Here is a 25,605-nt window from a genome sequence, read left to right as displayed (position 1 = left end):
GGATGAACATGCGTTCATCAAAGTCTGAAGACTTGACATGAGTTCACTATGGACCGTAATTGCTCCCACACGTCGCAGGAAATGTTGAGCATGGTGATCTACGGCTCGCCGTCATCGTCTTGCAGCTCTAGATGGATGTCGGCCTCGACAATGTACGGGATGGCTTCGATAGCTCTGGTAATTACAGCACGCGTGAGTAAGTGCATGGGAGTTTAAATAGTGACAGCAAGCGCACATACTTCCTGGCTTTCTTCGCGACAGCGTGAGCACCGCCAACTTTCAGGTCTGGTTGGACGACGATGGTGACGTCGACGGCCGTGTCTCGACCGCCCAAGTGTGGCAACCAATGTGTATTAATGTGCGTGGTTCCGGTGATCTTGGGAATGGTGGCAAGCGCGTAGCTGATGTCGTTTTTGATCTCTCTGTACGGACGGAAGTTCTTCTTGCTCACTTCTCCTCCACTGAAGGCTGAGCAGCTGAATTCGTCTAAAATGCGTGCACGCACACGTTATTAGGACTTAGATTGTTGGGAGCTCCGAATCAATGCGTAAGTACGTACCGAATTGAACGTCAATATGCACCAGCACCTCGGTCACGTCGGGGACCTCGTGTAAGATGTGAGATCGCACTCGCTCCGAGATCTGCAGCAAGTTGCATTGTTAGTGCGCTGTTATTAGTGTTTTTGACTTAAATGATAGTAAATATTAATACCTGTTGAGCCATCGAAATACTCGTCCGCGCATGGAGCTGATTCAGCAACAACAGCGAATATAGCATTTAGACTCAAAACCACACCCATACGTAACAGACATAACTGAATCCATAGATGCAACGTACATGAACACGCAAGTCCACTAGTGTATACGGTCCCATTCTACGAGCCCGAACTTGTGATACATGCAATACATCATCTACACCAGCAGACTTTGGCAGACAAAAAGATCAGGTGCGCAAAGAGATACTTTTCTTCCCGCAACTAATTCTGGTTTCACCTACCACCTCCTTCAGCGTTTCGAGTACCTCGGCCTCGACAGTGTTATCGGTGAGCTCTTGAACACTGCATACGAGAGAAAAAAGAGCTCGGTTAGCATTTATTCAAGCAAAGTCGCTCAGTCAACGATACATGCCTGTCCAGGCAGATGTCGCCACCGGTCTTGACGATCATCGCAGCCACGGCCATACCAGCAACTACGAATACAATAATAGTACTTCAGACTTCACAAGTAGTAAGCAGTACTAAAAGCAACAAACACACCTGGATCGAGGAGAGGCACCCCTGCCATCGAGCCGATAATGCCACCAAGGGCCACAACAGAAGAAATAGCGTCCGTGCGATGATGCCACGCATTTGCAATGAGTACCTTGCTGTTTGCCTGCTTGCCGATTTTCACTGTTGCGTGAAACAGAGCTTCTTTTGCTGCGATAGATACACCCGCAGCACCCGCCGCAAGTGCCCACTGCGTGCTTCGATCAATATCTGTTGCATGGCATGAGTCGGTTGCTCTCACATGTTTCTTTACCAAAAAATATCGGCAAATGTAGACCAACCTGATAGGAATGGTAAGGTGAATTCCGGTAGACTCGAAGCACCAGTGCCGTTCCAAATCTCCTGTATAGCCTGAAATCCATCGGCACCAATGCCAAGTCCACACAGCACCAAGATGGCTCCAACCGAGAGCGACCCAACCGCCTCGTACTTGCCATATCCTGCAAGTCAAGAGCACAGCAAACTAGATTCAGTTTCCCCACTGCAGATAGGACCAGGAAGCATTACGTTACCATAGGGATGCTTCGGGTCAGGCGGAAGTCTCGCCACTTTGACACTCCAGAGCGTAACCACATCCGACAGCAAGTCAGACAGCGAATGCGCCGCGTCAGCGATCAATGCATTGGAGTGGATCGCCAACCCTACAGCGCCCTGCAGTAGCCAAATGAAGCCAAATGGAGCCAGGAACTCGATCGTCAGTGAAATTCTCAGCAGTGTGCGGATTGAATCGAAAATAGTGCGCACCTTGGTCGCCGCCATGGCCACGTTCACATACATGCCTACACGCGTGATCTTCATGGCCTCGTCACCCTGGCTGAACGTGGGTATTACTGTTGCATTGGCCTCCTTTGCTTCATCACGAACGCGACCCGATGACTCGGAGCTGAAAGCGGCCAGCTGCTTTGCCAGTCTCAAGTTTAATCGCTTCCATGGCACTTGTGTCACAGGCCCAATGAACTTGGCTGCTGCAGCCGTGCGTTGACAAGCGGCGCGGGGCCTGAGTGATGCGACGACGCTAGAGCGCACCCGCCACATCTGAAAGTGTCAATATTGACTTGTCTGTCAAACGAGCAGCAGCACCCTCGAAACCGATTCGTTATCCGGATAAAACGAATAGCCGGATACAATGCAGCCATCATTGAATTGATGATCAATGATGACCATTGTAAAAGGAATGGCGTTAAGGCACCCTAAGAAGACGACAACACAACAGCCTTAGAGCACCCTTAACGTGCTTCCGCACCATTAGCACTGATCAGCGCCCTTATTTGTGAAAATAAATTACCAACAGAGGCAGCCGACAGAGGCGAAGTTTCACGATAGTGCCGTCCATATTGTCAATTTTGCATTTCATCACATTTTACTGTCACATTTGATTGTCTTGTTGTAGCAGCTAATCCATCAGCAACTTGTTTTTTTTTCTGAAGCACCAGGTATTTAATAGCACCAGATACATGTACGTGGTGCACGAACTGCGCTCTAGAGATGAGCGCGAGAGGCTCGACCTAGCGTTTGCATTTTAAGGAGAGATAATAAAGGACTTGCACGTGAAGCGAGCAAGGCAATGGCGCTATGCAACGCCCAATGTAGAAGTGAATTGTCAAAATAGGAGTGGAAATGCTAAACACACATGTGGTTTGTTATATTGATAAGGAACAAATTAGTAGCTCGCTCCTGAATGTAGCACGATGTTTATGTTGACGCGACGAACCTGCTGATTTCTTCATCCGTCTTCTGCATTATAGCTAAATTCCCGGTGCTTGTCGGTACCCGCTTTGTTGTACACAGCAACATCCATGCGAGTCTCAATCGCATAACGCGTAAATACGCGTCAGTGACACGATGACGCCCAAATCTGCGAGCGTTGAGCACATATGAGTAAACCATTCCGATGATCATCACTCCACAGCAGATACCATGGGGCTGAGTCGGCTCACGGATCCAGCTCGTAATTACTTTTTTTGGAAACGATTCTTTTGAGCCACTATCAATATGGCATCTTTGCAAGTACGGCAGTAACTCATTTTTATCATGCGCTCAAAACTTCTTTGCGATAGCATTGCTGATGAAGCGGCTCGTAAAAGTTCACTCTCAGCGTTGTTGGGAACAAAACTTCCACGACGATAACTCCCCAGTGATCCGTACTCAAGTGAAGCGGCAGAATCACAAATTGCATCTGAGATAACCATTGTTCTGGTGGCTTTGGCCATCGCAATGCCAGAGTCAGCGATGAAAAGGCAACACATCCTCGTGCACTCTCTGCTATCAAAGTGATTGCCATGTCGATGGCAGCGTCGTTTAGCCTGTCGCGTAGGACTCCACAAGCAATATCGCTGAACTTTACAACGCAGGTTCCCGACTTGGTCTTCAGCTCTGTCATCAGCGATAGTGTCGAAAACTTCTTGATCACATCGTCGGACAGTGCTTCGTGCATTTGTGCAGATTCGGAATGTAGCAACCCGTTCGTTTTGGTCTCCATAGCAAATAATTCAACTGGGTGGGCTTGAACAAAGCGCCATTCCTGTTTTATCCACTTCAGGTCTTCAAGGAAACCCTTCGATTTCGCCTTTATGTCGTAAAAACTCCTCATTCTGTACAAGAAAGAGCTACATAGACATCACCAGTGTTACTAGCAAACACACGACTTAATAATTGTGATGTGGCGCCCTTAGTACTCCTCGAGCAACCTTAATACTCTTGTAGCACCCTTGGTACTGCAGAGAAGAAACTGTTGACGTACCTGTGGAGAGCGATGTCGCTTGAGCCGAATGAAACCATGAGCCCCCATGGTGCGTCTTCCTTATTGGCAGCAAGACGGGCCCTCTTGTTCAGCATCAAAGCCTCTGCTTTTTTTTCAAAAGAACGTCTGGAATAACAAATGAATGTTCCTTGTGGCTGTTCGCGCTGGTTTCCGTTGCAATTTCACATCTAACGGGACGAGCTTGGATGAATTTGTCAGTCATACGCACTGGATACTGGTCGAGCACATTCGAGACCTTCTCCACGTTTGGATGATAGTTAGACCACTGAATAATTTCTGTCATCGTTGTCGTCACCTCAGAAGAAAACAAAACAAGAGCAAACTTCGGTTGTGGGGTGCTCCATCCTTGCTTCTTCTTTTTTTCTTGTTCGAGTTTGGGGGCTGGGAGCTGGAGAAATTTAAGATCTCGAGCTTTGGGAAGAATGTCCGATGACACGGTAGCAGGACTTTGGATTGGTTTGTTTTGATGTCAGATGTATCCACGTCCTCGTCGTCTGGAGAGAATTGTAGTGCAGGTTGTTCAGAAGGTTGCGCCGGTTGTGTTGGTTCTACAAACACATTATCGGACGGCACTGTATCTTTGTCTGAAAGAGAAACGTCGTGCATCGAAATGCTCCACTTTCGAGCGAGGTTTCAGCCTTCATGACCTGTTCTTGATCAACTTCCATTTCGGCCATCACATCTGCGTAATCAAGTTGGTCCAGGTAGCTTTCCGTATCACTATCGAAGCTATCGTCAATGGATCCACAGTCACCCCCTACTTCTTCCTCGAGCACTGTCTTCCACTTGCTCATCTGCTGGTAAAAGTCAACTGTCGGTAACGCACTAAGTTTTTCAATAATTGTCTCAAACATTGCTTGTGCTCTTGCATATTTCTCAGCGTCGGATAAGACAACCATATTTGCCTGTTCTTTTCGTCGTAGACGCACGTACTTAACAGAACGTTTTCCCGTGCTCAGAGCCGTAGTAGAAATATTTTTAAGGGTGCTGCAACGACTTGGGGCGCCATAACCGGAGGTGGTCGTGCCTTCACCATATTAACCACCTCACGAAGCGGGATCAACCCATTTTCAATCGTCGCGTACAATTCTTCAGTCTTTGTCATGCTCCATCGAGCTGGTACTGATTCTGCTGGAAGTGATTCGAATCCATGAATTTTGCTAGCAACAATCATTACGTGCTGGCAAGGAAGTCGGCAGCTTTTATAGAACAAACAATTGCACGACCATAGCAGATCGTCAACACACCATTCTTGACCATGCAAACACACTTTCCATTTGGATTGGGCCAACCCGACGTGCCGACATGTAGCTTCACTCTGGTGCACCATGAACAAGTTCCACTGCAACGAAACCTTCACAAATGTGTCGTTAGACAGCTTTGCAGCAACGCGTTGCAAGAACCAAGGAATATCATCTGGTGGACGCGACTGACTTGAAAACTTGCGCAACGATGTCAGGACGTGGTTGACACCATTGATTTGGTTTTGTAGTAATCCCGCGATTGTTCGATCAATCCGTGATTTTTTTCCAAGAAGCCGTTTAAGCTGGTTCCAATTGCTTTCAATCCTATTCGTCGTCGTATTGCCCGCTGTAAAGTAATTCCCACGACCATGGTTCGACCACATATCGCTACACCACTCCCAGCTGTTTTGAAAGTACGAAAAAATCTTTGGGCACGGCTTACTACAAATATCGGGACACTTTCCTTTACACAGTTTCTCGAATCCATCTCTTGCTCGCTCAAAAGCTTCTCTGGTAGTACTGTACATCATCTGTTTGATCGAGATCTCCACTTCATCTCGCTGAACACCATTAAGCCCATACTCTGCCCGCTTTATAATTTTTTTTCCAATTCGCCATGGTGTGAACTGGCAGAGTAGCACTGTGGCTTGAAGGAAGCATCTCTCTAAAACTTTCCATTCCTTGAAGTCTTTGTCTATCACAAAGGTCTCAATGTTTCTCCACGAATTGTTGTGCGTCTTAAAAAATTCCAAAATAGTCTCCATTGTTTCCATGTTTTTGTTGAGAGCGATAAAGTCTAGTACAGGCACGCCACGTCCTGTTGCACTAGTCACCAGCAGGCCACCTGCATTTACATATAGATAAGAGACAATTAGTAAGGATGATACACCAGAGATAAGGGCGCCCTAGAGATAAGGGTGCCTAGCGTAAAGGGCGCCGCAAAGATAAGGGCGCCGAACGAAAAACATTGAAGGAAATTTGTATGACTTCACACAATTAATGAGTAATCTTACCGAGATGAAACCCCAAGTTGTTCGTGCCATAAGTCCAGTCCATGCATAAAATGTCACCCCATTGCTCAAAAGCTACCTTTTGAGTGGCACTTTGCACGTCACGTCGTTTTAATCGTGGATAACAAGTACCTCATGATTCTTGAACTCCGCGAGGGTATCAAGCATGCGCGCTAGCTGTTTATCAGCGGAAGTACTTTTCAGTACCCTTTGCACAATATTACGCGCTTGCTGGGGTGTCACCTGACGGTCCAAGGCGCCCGATAGAAACTCTTGAATGCGACGCGAGTCTGTGTTTGCATCGGCAAGACGGCCCACTTGTTCGAGAACCAGACTATCTTCCGGTATCGACCCGGCTCCAAAGTAACTCGCGTAAATCGCTGCATTCATGCGGTGATTATGTGTCCATGTCTACAATCAGAGACATCAGCTTGTTAATAGTTCATCAAACTATTCAACAATTGTACGGCCACGTACCCAGTTCCGTAAAACAAATTTCCACTCTGGTTTTTCTCCTTGTGCGGCAACATTTCTTACTGCAGCTGTGAAGCGGGCTTGACATCCAGTGTATCGACTTGGCGTACTGCGCCGACCTTTGCTGCGAGACTTTTGCGAGCACCCATGTGTGCAGCGGAACACCTTGTAGCTGTGCTCCATACTCGTTAGTATCTGCAGAGCGTTCAATCTAATAAATCATATCAACATGTTATCAGTATTCAATAATATGATGGTACAATCTTTAAACTTACGAGTTGTGCTTTTTCACGGTCTGAGTGTCACGGGCTCGGAATAACAGGAAAAATCGCTGCTGTACCTCTCTAAAACGCGGTTAACCTCACTCCACGACGAAAAAACCAGCGTAGGTAGTGGAGGTATCTTGTTGCAAACGCCTTCACGGGATGATTCCATCGCCATACGAGCTGGATACGTTTCGGTACGCCTGGCGCGGGGCGTGCGGTCGGAGTGTGGGTCTTGAGCATACCGTTCGAGTGGATCGTAACGAGAATCGGCTGTTGCTCCGTCAGATGAATGCATCGACAGCGTCTCTGCTCCACTTTCTTCGCCAGTGCAGCTGCTCGTTCTACTCGATCGCCGCCGCCGCCGCTTCCCGGATGCTGTACGTCGACGGCAAAACTTTTTCCGCTTTAGAGATTGTCTCTCCGACCAAAGTGATTTTGTAGCGCCTACATTACTTCGTTTAATAATACACAGTTGTTAGATTTGTGATTCAGCAGAGCTCCAAGAAGCAGCAATACAAACCTTGTCGATGAGAGTGCTTTGGCTTCGATTCTGCGCACGCCATTACAATTCATAGTAAACAAACGTAGAAAGATGTCTAGCAACCGATTGTTCTCACCGATCTCCTCAAGAAGTTCCTGCAACTCCTCGTTTGAATCGCTCATGTGTATAAAATCTTCGTCGCGGTCGTCGTCTGGGGCGTCACTAGAAGAATTACTATCCATCGAAATCTCGTCTACGGAGAAATACACGTCATGATACCAAACATGGTCAGACCGTAGATAAACGCACGTACCCTTCTGCATTGACTTTACCCCCAGCGAAGTGCACGTGCGCGCAAGCGATTCCCGGCGACAGATACTTCAGTTGGCGATCGTCTGGCAGTATCGCGCGCGGAGCCCCCTTTTCCGCGCTGCGCGTTTTCTAGAATGTTCACTTAAAATCCGACGGCCAGTATTTATCGTACCTAAATGAGAATGTATTGTACTACTGAGTAATTTAAATTGTCACGGAAATTTAATATTTTACGTGTAATCTTTGAAGCTCTTAAAAAATGACGAAAATTCTTAGGGCGCCCAAACGCCCTTAACGGGACTTTTTATGAAAAAAACTTAGGGTGCTCCAACCACTTCGTTCTAAAAGAAGAGAAGCTTCTTGAAGTACCGGCTGCTGAGGGACGATATGTTTTGTGCATCACACAGGTTGCTCTATTTACTACTCGATGTAATAACAAGGTGTGCTACCATTCCCATTCGATGGCGAACAATCTACGTTGCGAAGTGAAGCCGTTTAGCGGTGCCGCGCTTTTCGACGTTGGAAACAAGCCAACGGGCAGTTCAACAACGGCAACATCACGACAATCATTCTGTTGTGATACTTGTGTACAGTACACAGCACCACAAGCGCATGCAGCATGCCACGTGGTGGAAACTCCACAGGCTGATCATCTGCCTCACGATATTCCACCGTTTAATGGCCTCATGTCAACAACGGCACTGTCCCGATTTATCAGTCGCTTTGCCGCGACGATACACGTATTCGACGTCAAAAAAGTGTCGTTGTGTTCTCCTCGCACATTTCAGCGTCCCCACGCTAAGTCTCCGTTGCTTGCCACGAACAGCTGCTCTACATTAAGTGTGTGCCATGATGGCGCTGATCCGACGGCAGGAGTGGGTTCAGAGCGATGCATCCACGCACGCACCAGCTTTGCATCGCATTCGAAAGATGCCCGAGCGGCGTAGAGCGTCAAACCCGTTCTAAACTAAAATGGAAACATTCACGACGCCGTTTTCGGACCCACCGAAGAATTATCCGATACACTCACCCGCGACTAAGAGCTGCCACTTGACTGAAAACCGCCGCTCCGAGATTCAGGCGCCGCGTTTCATCCGGTGCTCACTGAGCTCTGCTCGGCAAAGCCGTTGGCAACGCGCGCATCTGTTCGGCTGAAATAGAGACGACTCGTCGAGAATCCCCGTCGTCACGGACTGGAAGGGATGTACGTCCGTCACGCTCGTCACGCTTGGTTATCCAGAAGTTGGAGCTTTTTGCCAATTAGCATACTGTACATGTATCATAAACTTTGCTTTACATGAGTTGTCGATAGTTACATCTTATGTCGAAAGTAAAAGATCGTTGCGGCTAGGGCTTCACGCTCCTTCCCGTCGCTCCGGATGCTGGCCTTCCCCCTCTCTCCCCAGAACCTCCCCCGCCCACCATCAAATCAGTGCATTAGACAAACAGACGGCTCGCGCACAAGTCGAAAGTGGGAAGGAAGAATTCGACGGACACGCGCGCGTTCACACGCTCAAATCAGAGAAGAAGGTCGCCCCCCCTCTCTCTTCACGTACATTGTTGACACAGTAGCATGGCCACCCCCAAGATGGAGGAGAATAACACCGTACGTTTACCTACACCCAGAGTGATGGTACTACGGATGCAACAATGGCTAACTTCTTCCCCTACAGCTCGGCCGCCAGCTCTCTGCTGCGAACGAAGAGGCTTGGCTGTCCCTCGGCCGCATCGCTGAGATGATGGGTGACGATGAGAACACCATGCTGGCTTACGAGAAGGTGCTATCGCACAACCGCCTGAACGCCACGGCGCTATTTGCTATCGGTTGCTGCTACGAGAAGGTGGAGGACTACACGAAGGCTGCTGACTGCTTCCGTGGCCTTGTGTCGCTCAATGAGCAGAATTCGGACGCCTGGGGCCACCTCGGCTACTGCTGCCTCATGATGAACGACCTCACGAGTGCGCACACGGCCTATCAATACGCCATGTACAACAACCCCATGAGTCAGAAGGACCCAAACATGTGGTACGGCATTGGTCAGCTTTACGAACGTCTCGGATCGCTTGAACACGCTCAAGAATCGTTCGAGGCCGTGCTCCGTTTTGAACCCAACTTTAACATGGCCCTAGAGGTCAAATTCCGCCTCGGAATCATCGCCAAGCAGCGCGGAGACTACGACGGCGCTTTGGAACGACTCAAGTCGGTGCTGCATGACGTGCAAGCCAACGTGCAGACCACTGAGATGGCCAGCGATATTTGGACGCAGATCGGACATGTGTACGAACTCAAGGACGAGATCCAGCTGGCCAAGTCCAGCTACCTCAAGGTGGCGGAACTCAATCCCAACAACGCTAAGCCGCTGCAGCAGCTCGGCTGGCTCTGCCTCAAGCACAGCGAGCACCCGCCTGCTATTGATTACCTGAAGAAAGCTGTGACTATCGACCCGCAGGACGGCAAGGGATGGTACCTTTTGGGTCGATGCTACATGGCCGTGCAAGAGTTTGAGGAGGCCTACGACTCGTACAAGCACGCTGTGACTACGGACTCGCAGAACCCGAACGTGTGGTGCTCACTCGGTGTGCTTTTCTACCAATTGAACCAGCATCTGGACGCTCTCGACGCGTACTCGCGTGCTATCAACATCAACCCCAACATTTGTGAAGTCTGGTACAACGTCGGAACGCTGTACGACACCTGCAACCAAACCAGTGACGCTCGCGATGCCTACCAGAAGGCTGCCGAGCTTGGCGCGGACGCGCAGTTTATTCGGGAGCGATTGGAGCTCCTTCGCGTCCGAGAAACAGGCCAATCCACGATCGGTATGGCCGGTGCCAACTCGGCTCCTGGTCCTTCAGAACCGCCCACTACGTCCCCCATGCCGACGTTCTCATCGAGACCCACGGCAGATACTCAATACCAGGCACAACAGCAAGGCGCTCCAGCACAAGGAGCTCAGCCTAACGGCGCTCCTCCTGTAAGTCAGGGTGCCCCGATGGCTCACATGCTTCGAGCAGGTGAAGCCCCCATGAGCATGAGCATGGGCAGTGCACCTACGACGAACTCGATGAGTGTTAGCGGCCCAGAGACCAGCAGCGGCATGGCACGCGGAATGCCTGTCGGTAGTGCTGGCATGAGCATGATGCGGGGTATGGGTCGGAGTGCCCCTATGAACGGTGGTGGGATGATGCCTCGCGGTGTCATGGGCGGTATGGTGCCAGGCATGCAGCACCCGCAGCAGGCTCAGCAGATGCAGTCGCAGCACCCGCAGGCCCAGGCTCACGCACAAGCTCAAGCCCAGGCACATGCCCACGCCCAAGCTCAAGCACAAGCGGCGCAGGTGGCACAAGCTCACCACCACGCACAGATGCAGGCGCAGATGCAAGCTCAGCAACAGCAACACGCGCAGGCTGTACACATGCAGCAGGATGGCCGTCGAGGAATGCCAGGACGGCCAATTAAGGAAGAGAACAAGGTCGGTGGCATGCGCTACGCTATGGATGGCGGAGACCGCAAGTTGCAGGCTCCACCGCAGCGTCTTGCTGGGCTGAACCCAAAGAATCTGGGTGGTCCGGGTGGCGTCCCGCAAGGTGGCCGTCGTGATCGCTTCCCGATCCCCATGAGCGACCCGAAGCAGCATCAGCATCCGTCGCTGCAGCCGCCCCCTGGCAGACGGTGAAGTGAGCTCTAGTGCTGGCCGCCGCTTGTTCATGTATTGGAGCCCCAGAGCTCCAACAAGTAGGCTACGGTAGGCTAGTTTAGTTTAGCGTGTGCGTTAAGACACCCAACCAGATGAAACAAAGAGTGACATGAGAAATTGTAAGGAGATTTCTACGTTGGTAAAGACGGAGATGAAGGAATGGAATCTATTAGAAAAAGCTTGCAGCTGCTGACGGATTGAAGCGATTTACTTCTTCTTAGGCTGGCGCTGGCGAACGACTTGGCCCTTGGGAGCCTTGGCGCCAGGCCGCAGGAAGCGGTTCTTCTTGTCTGACGCTGCCACTTCCGACGGCTTCTGGACAGCAGCAGATTTCTTGTCGGTGACCTTGTGTTTCTTGTTCTTCGGCTCCTTCTTTTTCTCTGGGAACATGTACGTGTCAGGCTCCTCGCCAACCTCCTGGCGATAATACTCGACGTCGTCCAGCTCCGAGTCGTCGCCAGTCTTCGCAGTAGTCTCATTGTACTCGTCGTCGTCATCGTCCTGCTCGCGCTTACGCTTACGCTCAGCCTTGCGTTGCTTCTTAGCCTCCTTGACCTCCTGCTTCTTGGCGACATTCGCTTCCTGTTCTTCACGACGTTCGCGTTTGAGTGCCAGAGCGGCTTCGTGCTTAGCCTTGGCCTTCGCCGACTCCTCGGGCGTCTTAGTCTTGTACGCGTGGTACAACACGTCGCCCTCGCAAATACCGCGCTCCACCTTGGTCAAACTCAGCGTGAGCCGCGGTCCGATCTCCGTCAAACGCACCGCACTCTTCTCTGCCTTCCGGTTGCCTCGTCCACGAAACGAGTCGGGCAGCGTTACGTGTGCCGCTTCGTCGTCCACTTCACTGTCCGAAGCCGATCCAATGCCCGCGCCGTTGCCGAGCACGTACTCGCTGATGTCCTCGAGCTTGTTCAGGTTGGGAACCTTGGCCTTCACAATGGTCTTGACACTCTTGGAGAGTCCCAGTGGCGCTGCACGGATCACGTACTGGCGGAACTCGACCGTGTCTGTCTCCTTCTCGTAGTTGAACAGCACCACGCGTCGGCACTCGGACAGCGCCACCGTCTGGACGTCGATAGCAGGGAACATGTTCTGGAACGTCACGTTCATGAGCTTAATGTGGTCGTCGGGTGTCGTAAAGTTGTTGAGAACTACCAGAGGCTTGGACTTGAGAGCTTGCGACGCGTCCACGGGGCGCTTCACGACCAAATGCATCTGGCTCATGAGCGAGTACTTGGTCACTTTAAACGACAACGTCGGGCCACGCGGGATACGCGCGATCTTGAGGTTCGTTCCAGCCTCCGTGTTGGTGAAGAAGATAAAGTGAGTGACGCCCAGAGGCGCACCGACATGTACAAAGTCCTTGAGCGTGTTCTTGCGCTTCTCGCGAAGTTTGTCGGCTGTGTACGGGGCCATGACTCGCCGCATATCCTGCACGAGACTGCTCACGACGCCAGGTACTTTACCCATCTTGAAAACGAAGCTCATGGGCGTGTCATCCTTCTCGACACTTGGGGCTTCCACCACGTGCGTGCGGGTTTTCCTCTGCAATAATTGCAAAAAAAGTATTAGAAGTTCGGTCGGATTGCCTCGTATTGTGCGGTGCGAAATGGTTGCTGTGAGGACAAATTGCGCGCAGAATGGATGAGATTCAGATACGTACGCGCTTGCCTCCTTTACGCGGCATTGTAAGTTATAGCTGCAATGCAGACACAACAAAGTTCCACCACGTCTTGCCCTTGACAGAATGAACGATGGCTGGCAGCGAAGGCAGACTGAATTTATGTAGAAAACATTAAATTGAAGAATTATCAATACTGTACCGGTAACGTTTGTATACTGGTGAACGATCTTAATCAAGCTGCCTTGTACTCTTTCACTAGCACGTGCATCTCGGGTTTGCAGTCACCGACCTGCACTGCATACTTGCCGAGCCGAACTGTGATCAGTGATGGAATTGTGTGTGCTTTCTTTTCAAACGTATCGCGAATTTGAACAGCCATTTTGTGTTTGTGGCCCAAGAGTCCACGACTGATGTCATCAGCCAAGCGTGTGTATCAAGCTTGTTTAATAGCAGCGAGTCCAATTTCGGGTATGTGTGTGAATTCTGTATTATACAAGCCGGTAGGGGAGTCGGTAGGGGCATTTCCAGCTACATGTATACCCAAACCGACTGATAGTGTTTGGATAAATGAAAGCTGGCCACGTGTCGCTTACACGACAGCATTTAGTGCAACGCTCAGAAGAATACACCGGCGAGCAGATTCCTTGTTTCATCCCTGTCGGCACAGAACAAGCCCCCCCCTCCCCGCGTTATATTCCAACTAGCCAATGTCTTCAAGCGGCTCCGGTCCGAGCGAGCACCTTTGCGACAACAAGGAAACCAGACTGTCGGACAATCGAAAATCTTACCGACGACGCTGCTGGAGACGAAAGTGATGCTCCCTGATGAGTTTATACGCTCAATGGAGAATTACGGGTCTAATGGACCTATGAACTTTGGTGAGCGATTGAAACCCATAGCGCTTGTGCTAAGACCGCATGAGCCGTGTCGTAAACTTGAGGAGAGTTTTCAGTACTGGTTAAAGCGTCGAGAGGGATCGCTGTCAATGCCAAAAGAGGATCCTAATGAAGAGCGTCGTTACCGACAAGCTTCCGCGTTCTTGCGAGCGACCACAGCGATACATAAGCGTTGGGAACGCTCGGATGAACCCCAATCTCTGCCATGTCCACGGACGCGCAGTCGGAGCCGAAGCCGAGGCAGAGCCAAGAGAAGAAGTGTGTCAAGAGAAACTATTTTGAACAGTAGGGACACGAAGCGAACGCGGATCGACTCTAGCATCGATCAAGATAGCCTGCCTTCAGTGTCAGATAGTGGCAGGCCTGTTGGCGGAAAGAGTCCTCGTGCGGAGTCAGTGAGTCGTGATCGCAATCAAGTGTCTGGAATGAATCTAGATTTGGAGCAGCTAAAAGATCAGATGGAGCACCGCTTCACAGAGCTCGAGCGAGAGCTGCAAGGATTTAGATGTAAAGTCCGAGTCGAAGGCCACGTCAGTGTGCAGAGATCATCGCTAACAACCCCTACTGACGACGATCAAGTGGCGGAACCACCTGCCCAAGACGGTACCTTTGGATCAGTGGATGGATTTCAAACGTTGTTGCAGCTGGGTCTGAGCACTATGCCCCATTCGAATGGCGACAGAGGTGCTGAAAAAAGCTGCAAAGGCCAATGCTGACCCAGCGAAGAAGCGACTGACCAGAGATTACACCCGCGTGAGCACTCAGATCGCTATAAACGAGGCAGCTATGAAGGCGTGGTTGGCGTACGTAAATAATTTTGGAGGTGGCGACGAAGCCGAGATAGAAGCACATCTGACTCAAATCAAGGAGCTAGCGACGTGTATTGACAGCGAGAAACAGCGACGTGATACTGCGCTGGCTGCTGTGATCGCGCAAGAGTGGTAAGAACAACGACATGAGCTCGAATACCTCGCGCAGCAAGTGGACCAAACTGATACTCTGTATGCGTCGCACGACAAGTTGACTGCGATTTACAGCGATATAAGTCGAAATAGCGCTGAGATGCTGGATCAGCAAGCAAAACTCAAGAATCTCCCAAGTTCTCTTAGAAGAGGCGATACGGCCAGTTTCGGGAGCTGGAACTGCTATCGAGCAGACGAGCAGTAATATTGTCAGAGAGATCTATGCTAGAGAACCATCGACAGCATCTGTGTATGGCATTGGTGCGGTCTACATGTAGTGACGCAATCTTCAAACTCACGATGAATTGATCGAAGACGCACCGCTTTGGTTGCCATGAATGGGAAGAACTAGCAGAAGAAGACTCACTATGTTTGGATATGATTTATGTACTGGGCAGTGCAATCTTTAGTTGAGCAGCTTCGAAATGAGATATTTTGAGTTTGGTGACCAACTGTGGGTGTGATCAAACGATAAATAAGAGCACAATGTAGAGGTATGCAACACCATTTCCATCGACAGTCCGTGCTGTCCAAATCACACTACTTTCATGCTGGAATGGCACCGTTTTGCGGGAGCGCTCACTTTTCATTGTGGACAACCAAGCGGCTTGTCCGCGTAGTCGGTTAAATTAGATTGTCAATAGCATTATTTCCGAAAATATTTATTTTGGCTGAGACGCATCGCAGACAAAATTACGCTGGTACAAACTGGTCGGAAAGTAAGTATGTTTGGTCAGCCAATTAAGTCATCCGTCAACTGCCAAAACCGCTCACAAAACCAGCCAAATCAAACCTTCTGGCACGGTTTTCCACCAATCATAGCTAGTGGTTTACCTTCCACTTTGGGAAAAACTGAGCTCGAGGTACCCAAATTTAAAAATAGTGCTATTTGATGTCCCCAAATGCATTTTGTGTATTAAACATACAGGTTGGACTTTAATTGAGCTGCCACAATATCAGCACAGCTACATTTTGCAGCACGTCCGAGATGACAGTGATGATTACAAGAAGTTCTCCATTGGGGAAGCTTCGGGATTAAAAAAATATACTTTTCACTTCTCTTCTTCAAAGTCAGGTTTAATTACAGTCATTTAGCTGTCCTAACGACCACATTAATACTAGTCACTACTCCAAAGCAGGACATTTTTTTAAAACTTTTTTTGGCTGCATGAATTCCATTCATTTATTTAATGAGCTTGGGAGGTAGACTATTCTATAAAATGCAATACGCTTCGACTCGATGCTGCGGCATTGCTGTATACCAGACCTGTTCTCCGCATAAGTGCCCCTCCTCGTCCACGGACCACTTCGTAGGTTCAGGTAGCACTATAGTAGTCTATTATTCTTTCTTGTGGTATTTTGTGTATCTTGGCAGTCTATGAGGGTATGCAGCATTTGTTACGTAGTCGATGAGCACTTTGCGTCATCGGAGAGGTCAGACCATTCTTCTATAGATGAACGGGATAATACTACTTAAGTATCTACCAGTGCTGCTGTGGCTGATGAAGGAATAACCCTGACAAACACCTTTAACCCTTAGACAAACACCATTTACAAAAGAAAATCAAGGAAAGCTCCAGATTTCCTACAGAGCTATATGTATACAAGAGCGAAGCGCTTTATAAATGCTTGGTACGGTGCAGGATATTCTAAGGCGCTCCGCCGAAAAATCTAGGAAGCGCACTATTAAAGGACATGGCTACGTGTAAGTCAGCGAAATTCAACACTACACGATAAAGTTTTCATGTGTCATTTGTTGGTCTAGTTCGCATTCAAAAACGCCTACACTTGCTCTAGAATGGGCAATTGTCGCCTCATTTAGGGTGATCGATGTATCACTCTACTTTAAGCCACCACCTAGCAAAGCTGAGGCGTAATATGGCTTCGTGATATATAACAATACATCTCCGCTGTAACTACCTGAGCGAGGCATACCGCATTCTCTTGGTCCAGCTCACGACATTGCAATTCTATGAGGGTCTACAGGCTGTAGTACAGCGAGACCTTTGGATCATTTTTTGAGTACATCAAAAAGCACTATTTCTAAATTTGGGTACCTCGAGCTCCCTAAGCTCGAGCTCCATGAAAAAAACGGACGCGAAGATTTGCTTTGATTGGCCGGTCAAACATACTTTCCAACCGTGATAACCCCTATTAATAGTACGGCTGTACCAAATTGCCCATAATTTTTTGGCGTTTTGGTATCTAATTTAGGCTGGATTATAATTTCAGAAGGGGCGATTACTATGTAAAGTAGTACTTCTGAAGTCATGGTGTTTTTTTTTTTTTATTATTATAGAAACATCACTAGAAGTGCAAATCGCAATAGTACTCTGAACTTGTTTGTATCATTTTTCTTTAGAAAAAACGTTATGTGCCGGTGATGAATACTACTACTTATAAAGTAGTAGTACTACTGTAATATTCTGTATCGAATGGGTTTTTCGAAAAAGAACACCCACTCACAAAATACCCAGACCCAATGCTGCACCCGTTGTCTCCCCCGCGTCGCCCTTGCGGGCTTCGCATGGATCTATTAGACACCTGCGTTGTACGCTTTGACGAATTTGCGCTATACGAAGAGCAACTCGATCTGGATGAACGACCCTTACACCCAATCCCTGTGTTATTGGGACGAAACGAGACGATGATTGAGTACGAGCGAAGTTTCGAGCTTTGGCTTGCTGTCCGCAATGTATCCTTAGAATCTATCCAAGGCAACCCCCGTGTCGAACGCCTCTTACGATTAGATCACTCAAATTTCAGATATATGAAGCTTCGTCGTCAGCATTTTGGGACGACCACTCAGCGAGAGATCAATTATGAAGAGAGTGAGCGTTCAGACACTTGGAAGCATAACGAGGAGTTATTTCCCACAGATTATGACGAAGGACGACGTTTTCGCAGCCGAAGTGAGCTGCTTGACTGGCGTTTGGTATCTCCGGAGGGTTTCTTGAATGCGATGGAAGACTTTGGACCGAATGGACGAATGTATCGCGAGGAGAAGCTGAGACCGATCGCAGTTGTATTGAGGCCGGGCGAGACTTCCAGTGGGTACGAGTTGAATTTTCAACGTTGGTTGCCGAAGAAGAATACGACGCTGGAAATGTTGCATGATGACCCTGAGGAGCGACGATTACGGCAATGCTTTGCCTACCTTAGAGCCTATGAGTTGATGAACAGGAGATGCGCCGAACGAGACCTTTGTACCCCAAGAGAAGTGCCAGTCGGTCGGAATCATAAACGTTCGAGACTACAAAGTGAAGGTGACAACGTGAGTTCGTCACAGCTGGAGACCCCGTCAATTGGTCAATCCAATTCTATTGAGCAAGCTACGAACGGCTTTATTAACAAACCTGAAGACGACACTAATAGTAATGCATCGTCAACTACGGTATCAGAGCTGCTATACTCTCCGAATGATTTCGACGCTGAAATCTCTGATGATATTCCAAAGAATGAAGCCCACGTTCCACCTCCAGGGGCAGGTGATGGTCTCTTAACGATCCTAAGCAAGGAAGGCGTTGTTAAGTCAGCCAAGTCAGATATTTATGACAGTGCAGCTAAACTATTTTTGAAAGCGAAGGAGATTGAGGTTGACTCAGTCGAACGCGAACTGGCGAGCGACTACATTCGCGTGTGCCGACAGTTTTCTTCCAACGAAGCAGCAATTAATGATCCTTTTCGACGTGGTAGAACTGACCTGAATTCGCGGGATCGACGCAGACGGATGCGTTACCTGCTGCACTTGTCCAAGAGAAGCAACGTCGAGACGCTGCATTGGCTTCACTAATTGCGTACAAATGGAGAAACGAAGAAGACAGACCGGAGCAAGATAAACAATCATCAGCTGGTGATAAAGCGGAACTACCTCACGACAAGATCGCGGCGATTTACGATAAAGTCCTGCAGAATCAAGATGAGATGCTGTCGTTGCGAATCAAGCTGAGCAATCGATTGAGCTGGTTGAAGGCAACGGACACTGACAGAGACGCACAGTTCCAAGAGCTGCGAGATATATCCAGAGCGCTTGATGGAAAGCTAACGCAGAGATCGAGACTGCACGAACAACGTCGGCTACTGTGCTCGAATGCCATTCAGTCCGATGAAAGGATCCGGATGCTACAGTAATGGATGCTTGAAAATTAGGCCGTGCGTAAAATTCTAACCAAATGCACGGTGGTTCGTGACAGGATCAATTTTCTCAAAATTTAAGTTTTACCCGAATCTCGTTCCGAATTCTTTTTGACAATTCTTTTTTCGGACTTGACTTTTTGGAAGTTATTTTGAGAATTGTTGTTTTGTCTGAAAGTTGCTGAGTTACTTGGCGCGGCAGGAATAATGCGCTTCGCGTCGTCATCATACCGTCAGAGGACTCGCATTTGCCCTGAGATTATACCGCAAAGGATACGAGGTCTCTGTGGACAAGGTAGAGACACAACGACAGTTTTCTGGGTGCGACGCAAGCCAACCACGTTAGAGATATTATGTGCTCTGTATCACTGGATCACCTGCATCAGCATCATCTTTCTCGTTCTCGCCCAGCTCTTAGGTGCCGTCCGAAATACAACCACAACAACACAACATATTTTTTACGGTCGTGATCCGAGCCGTGGACCTTATGAAATCGTAGGAACCAGCGATACCCCATATACCGACCGTGTCGTTGCTTGCGTTCGTTATGGCAGAAAATACGAACCCAGACTTGTAAGCTCGTTGCTGGCGTCTGAAGGAACCGAAGCCATATTGGAGGACTCAACAGGAAAGGCCCGTCACGGATATCGACTAGTGAAGCGAAGAGCTGGCAAAGCTTCGGATTCACTCGACTCGTCCGTGTATTCGTCATACGAGGATATTTGCAGCTTAATCTCGGTGACGCTCGACTCTATCCTGAATGCGTGTACTTCATTAGGCTATTCGAATCTTACTACAGACGCTCTTCGAGTTGTTGATGGGGTCGACAGCAAACGGCTATTCAGAATCCCTTACTCGCTACCTGTCCTTATCATGCCTTTCTGGGATAACACTGAACAAGCTCGCCACACGGTACCGACATGGCATGGTGAGTCATGCATGTTTCGTCTCGAAGACGCATACTCTGGAAGCGCAAACGGTGGGAGTAATGCGACCAAAGCCAGTCTCCGGGCGGTGAATCGGACTGCACGATTTCAGCGTACTGAAGAATGGCTGAAGCAACCTGGTGGGGCCTGGAAGAATGGATGGTACGAAGACTTGGAAGGAGGGCGCTGGTTTGCTGATTTGACGAGCTCGAACCCCGGACCCCCGTTTTACATGGCCTACCGAATGTTCGATATGATGTCGGGGATGGAGATGAACTGCTCGACTCAAGCAGACTGTCTGGCAGAACCTAAAGTCAACCGATGGGGAACCAAATTCACCACGTACGAGTATCCACACAATCTGAACTCCATTGCTATCCAGAGTGGGTCCTCTTTTGGTATTTATCTCTACGAAACCACTCAAGCAGATGTGGTTCGCATCGTTTACGATTGGGAGACACTAGTTTCAAATTTATCCGTCATTCTGGTGTTACTACGATGGATATTGTCCTTAGTAGCACTGCACAACGGCACAGTAAGCGGAAAAATACCATGTTATGGTGGTGGTCTTGGATGCGTCTCGAGCTACAGAATATTCGACTTGCTACTGATCTCGATGCTGCCTCAGCTGAAGATGACATTGACCGCGTTTTGGACGGTAGGATGCCGCTTTGAAGGCCAACAGGCAGGGCTATCGGAGGCCTGGTTTACGATCTATCCGTCGATTGCTCAGCTGATGCTGATGTATTATAGTCTTCTCAATGTTCTGGCTAAAATCACTCGACGCCGTATGACGGACACACTCTTCATACCCTCGGTGGCATTCCTGTGTTTGATACATTACTTTCGCAGCGAATTGGCAGCCTCGCCTGTGTGGAATGATATTGACGGCAGAGTTGCTACCCTCGTTTTCTCGGATGAAGTGAAGAAAATGACGCTTCTGGATTATTTCGTGAGTGATCTAGCGTGGAGGATGAATGGCCGCGTCGTAGGAATCTTCTGGACTAAGCTGGCTGTACTTGGTATTAACCTGCTACCTTTACTTATGGCACGTCCATTGCCTGTTCCAAACCCAAGAGGACGGCAAGTTCTGTGTGGGGTCGAAAAGGCATTCGCCTTAAGAGCGAAACACGTCGGCGGCCTAGGACTGTCTCCAGTTTACATGGCCGCGCTCTGTCGTCCACCGTCAAGAGATTCATCCGACAGTAAAATGAGCGTTATTCCTTCGAATCCGCAGCCAGAAATGAAGAAAATTGCCTCTCACCGATCGATTGTCGCAGAATTGGCCGTGTATTTGAACAGCTACGAGCTACTGCGTCTCGGGTATGTTGTCTTTGGCGACCGCTATATCATCGCTTTCGACGATTGGGATTTTCTGACAGCAATGGCTCCGCTGCGATCGTTTTATCATTTGTGGAACCAACGCGTTTGCGTTTGGAAATTAGAGGATTCGGGTAATACTGACTGCAACGGATTGCGCGCTCTCCAAACTTTGGATCCAGAAATGTGGCGGCTGGACGACTCGCGACTACAGAGCATTCATTTTTGGCAAATATCTTCTTGTGGTATCCGATGCTGATCGACATGGTCTGCTGGTAAAACTTCTAGATACTGAAAAGTGCGGTCCCATCATCCACTCGTGCGGTATAATGCCCTGGCGTGGAGGTTGCAGGACGATTCAGATGTGCTTATAGCCGGCAAATTTTTCGGGCCATAGAGCCTGGTGGCCCGCCAGTGGCGGGTATTGCTTGCAGAATACCGCACAGTGTACATGTACCGTACCGGTTTTCCACAGACACGCGAACAAGCGATTGATACTATTGCACGCTACAACTGTAGTACAGTTACTGTACGAGTCTGGTCCACTGCTAAAACATGATCCGGCTCACAAAAATGCCTTCCGGGGTCGGTTGTATATGGCGGGCACGTATTAATACAACGTCAATAGCTTCGCGTTAGATTGATGCGCTCGGAAAGTCGTTTAAGCACCACTACGCTGAACAAGTTAATTAAAGGCTCGCGTAATTTTAACTATCACTCAAGATTTTTTCGAAAATGAAATGGAAGAAAATACATTTAAGCTTAAGTAAAAAAACGACTATGCAGATTATCGTCTGCTGCCGACTGACAGTACAGTACTGTGGACAACTGTGCGATTCATCCGTACTTATATTAATAGGTTAGGTGATACTTTTGTGCGTTCCGAGCGCTGCGACAAAGCGAGCGCTACAGTACAGGCTGTAGCAGGCTATATTAATACAGTAGCAGCCAATTACGAAATAACCTACATAAATGTAATTGAGCTGAGTTAGATATCCGGATACACGTACCGACAAATCTTTTAAGATTTCAAACCAGGTACAGTACGTTGTGCAACGTTGAGTCTGGGAGGCAACAACCGGTTGAACATCCATTCTCCACTTTGTTGTGACAATGCTGGGCCGAAGCGAAGCAAGTTTGTCTTTCCTGTATACGATACCAAATGGAAAACACTTCAGCTTTGTTGCATCAGGAACCCTACGCTCGAACCTACATTGTGCCACAATTTGTGGTGCATACGGGCAGCCTTCAAGTAAAAGGAGCACCCGTTTTAAAATTGCACCTTGGGCTTTCCATACAGTCATCACGAACGCAAGATGAACAGTGCTGACAGTATTGATTTTTTTCTGGATGGGGATTCATCATACTCAACCCTAGATTAATTCGAAACAATCGAATCCTCATTTTTTTTATTTTTCCAAAAACTCGCTGTGTGGAATACATGGACTTAAGTGCTTAATTTGGAGTGCACATATATCAGGTTTCACGAATGTTGACCCGGTTGACGACAATTAATCCTCGTTAGGCTTCCCAATAGCTAGCTTACGCTACCTACCACTTTTAAAGATTCCCATTTAATGGTTACAGTAACTTACTGCACTATTAAATTACAGCTTGTGATAAGTCATGTTTTCCAAACTAAGTAGGTGCATTTGTCAGATCTAAATTGTTGCGAAATGTCCTGAAAAGGCAGCTTCCCTCGGTTTAGATGCAAATGATAGCATTACATAAGTACTGTACACTGTGATTTACAGACTGTGAACGATGCTAGTATCATACTAGCATCGTTCACAGTCTGTAGTAAGAGATACTAAGAAAGGTGTTATCGGCTGCTGTATCCTTCACCAACACCGAATCGTACTTCAGCATGTTTGAGAGCCAGCAATAAATACAGTCAAGAATCTTCGTACACAAATTGTGTTTAATTTATTGTTGATGTTAAGCAGTGGCACCCAACAGCGTACTCGGCCCGACAACGTTAGACTCTAAAGTGGACTGAGGGAATACATACATGAACTTCTCCACATAAACCTCTAAAACACCATCATTCTTGAACCTAAGCAAAAATTGCTTTCAATGCGCACAACAAGCCTGTGATATTCGTTTTTTGAACACTTGTATCACCTTTACAGTTAAGCTGAGGGGATAGTGCTGGTGTCGCATTATACATTTTATTAAAGTAAGTCGATATTGGTCGTCGTTCCTGCTTTCGAATCCCCTCCGAGTGCAATGTTTTTAAACCATTTCGCTCACGTTTTTTAGCTTGATATTATCGGTACTGTACAGTAGCATGGGTAAGGCTGTACGATAGACTATACAAGTTGTTCACAGCGCGTATTTACAAGTCTCCTGGAATCTCTGATGCAAGCGTATTTTTTTCATGTTTATCTTGGATTCCTCGAAAGTGTTTTTTTATTTATTTTAAAAGTAAGCCAAAACACTTACTAATAAAATGGGTATGCTGAACTGTTTCTGTTCCGACGTTAAATCGCCATGCTATAATGAAATGATCTGCAGCTGTACGAACTGACGAACGTCAGCATGAAGTTCCTGCCATGAACATGATCCGAGACAAACCAGTCCGGTGATTTCTTGGAATCCATGTTGGATAGGCGGGTCATTTCCTTTTTTCCCTCTAGCCACTGAAGCCCCACCCAAAGATGCAGATATTTGCTCCCCTCGTCGCCCTTGCTAGCCTCGCCGCAGCCTCGGAAGGTGCCTGTACCGGAACGAATGCTCGCACTACTCCCCCACCAGGTGCCATCGTCATTGACGCCACGGGTGCGTACAGCGGCAGCTTCAAGACCGTGTCCGAAGGAGTGGCCAATCTTCCCAAAACGGCGGTGCAACAAATTCTCTTCTTGATGCCGGGGACTTATGAGGAGCAGGTCACAATTCCGAAGCTTAAAGGCAACCTGGTTGTGCAGGGCTACACTTGTGACACGACATCGTACTCTTCGAACCAGGTCACTATCACCCACGCCATGGCGCAAAAGGATGTCCCTGCCAACATCACCAAGAGCCGCAATGACTACACGACCACGCTGCTGATCAAGGCGAGTAACGTGAAGGTGTACAACCTCAACGTTGCCAACACAGCTGGCGACGTTGGCCAGGCCATTGCTATGAAGGTCGACGGCGCCAATAACGGAGTTTACGCCTGCAATCTCACCGGCTACCAAGACACTTTGTACGCAAATAAGGGTCCCGAGCTCTTCGCCAAGTCGTACATTAGCGGTGCCGTCGACTTCGTCTTTGGTCTGTACGCGAAGGCCTGGTTTGAGTCCTGCGACATTGAGTCTGTTGGCAAAGGCTGCATCACTGCTAACGGCCGCACAAACGATTCGAACCCTTCCGAATATGTCTTCAACAACGCACGCGTCTTCGGTTCCACTCCGGGTCAAGCCTTCCTGGGCCGGCCGTGGCGACCGTATGCCCGCGTCGTTTTCCAAAACAGTGACCTTAGTGATGTTATCAACCCAGCAGGTTGGCAGAAGTGGAACGGTGACAACAATACGGCTAACGTCTACTTCAAGGAGTACAGCAACAGAGGAGCAGGAGCGGCTACCAACAACCGTGTTGGTTTCAGTGGAACGCTGGAGAAACCTGTGGCGATCACGGAAATCCTTGGTGCGGGCTACGAGTCCGCCTGGTGGGTGGACAAGTCGTTCCTGTAGGCCGGTTGAAGAACTGGCACCAACATCTGAGGAGATCGTTTCACAAAAATCTGTTAATTCTACCAATGAATATTTTTGAGCAGAAAGTATCTACAAAAGAGTATTTTAACAGGTCTTATCAATCGGAAACTAACTTCTTTCACTGGCGCAACTCAAAAACAACCCATGCAAAAATAGTTTTAGCCAATCAGCATCGAATATCACATTTAAAAAAAACAATGGCCAGCCTGGACGCAATTTCTGCAAATACTCCAAAACAAAACGACAAAGGTGCCGTACGACAGGGCCACGACAAAAGAATGCGTGAAGTGTGAGAGATATTGATCTCTCACACTTCACGCATTCTTTTCGGTCAAGTACAAGGGCACAAATGCTCGATGCGGACGCCCATACTTAATTTTCGGAGAGAGGGCCCGCCTTCAAAAATATCTTGCCTATTTACGAGCGACGTATAACGAGCGGCGTTCAAGCGGTGGCTTACCCAGTTGTGAGGAGATACAGGCCCAAAACGCAGCTCTCAGAAGCTCCAATTCAATATGAAATTGACAGCTTC

At 48.5% G+C, this 25,605-nt stretch overlaps 4 protein-coding genes across 4 annotated transcripts; 2 read left to right on the top strand and 2 right to left on the bottom strand.

Annotated features, from left to right (window-relative positions):
- Positions 1–98: 98 nt before the first annotated feature.
- PITG_01033 (Cation Diffusion Facilitator (CDF) Family) lies at positions 99–2,065 on the bottom strand (the record flags this gene model as incomplete). Its single annotated transcript, XM_002909511.1, has 11 exons — positions 99–174; positions 225–450; positions 560–641; positions 712–747; positions 838–924; positions 997–1,057; positions 1,119–1,188; positions 1,256–1,477; positions 1,549–1,707; positions 1,780–1,918; positions 2,012–2,065. 11 exons carry the CDS (start codon positions 2,063–2,065, stop codon positions 99–101), a joined length of 1,212 nt encoding a protein of 403 aa, XP_002909557.1.
- A 7,205-nt stretch (positions 2,066–9,270) lies between these two features.
- PITG_01031 (uncharacterized protein) lies at positions 9,271–11,565 on the top strand (the record flags this gene model as incomplete). Its single annotated transcript, XM_002909510.1, has 3 exons — positions 9,271–9,421; positions 9,489–11,488; positions 11,553–11,565. 3 exons carry the CDS (start codon positions 9,389–9,391, stop codon positions 11,563–11,565), a joined length of 2,046 nt encoding a protein of 681 aa, XP_002909556.1.
- A 155-nt stretch (positions 11,566–11,720) lies between these two features.
- PITG_01030 (SWI4 1, Peter Pan-like protein suppressor) lies at positions 11,721–13,200 on the bottom strand (the record flags this gene model as incomplete). Its single annotated transcript, XM_002909509.1, has 2 exons — positions 11,721–13,058; positions 13,177–13,200. 2 exons carry the CDS (start codon positions 13,198–13,200, stop codon positions 11,721–11,723), a joined length of 1,362 nt encoding a protein of 453 aa, XP_002909555.1.
- A 10,835-nt stretch (positions 13,201–24,035) lies between these two features.
- Positions 24,036–25,052, top strand: PITG_01029 (pectinesterase, putative; the record flags this gene model as incomplete). The annotated part of the gene is made up of 1 exon (XM_002909508.1): positions 24,036–25,052. The coding sequence occupies one exon, from the start codon at positions 24,036–24,038 to the stop codon at positions 25,050–25,052; it is 1,017 nt and encodes a 338-aa protein (XP_002909554.1).
- Positions 25,053–25,605: the final 553 nt, after the last annotated feature.

Source organism: Phytophthora infestans, genomic scaffold, assembly GCF_000142945.1.
Source record: "Phytophthora infestans T30-4 supercont1.1 genomic scaffold, whole genome shotgun sequence".
NCBI classification, from domain to species: Eukaryota; Oomycota; class Peronosporomycetes; order Peronosporales; family Peronosporaceae; genus Phytophthora; species Phytophthora infestans.
This window is presented reverse-complemented; position numbering and strand designations above follow the sequence as displayed.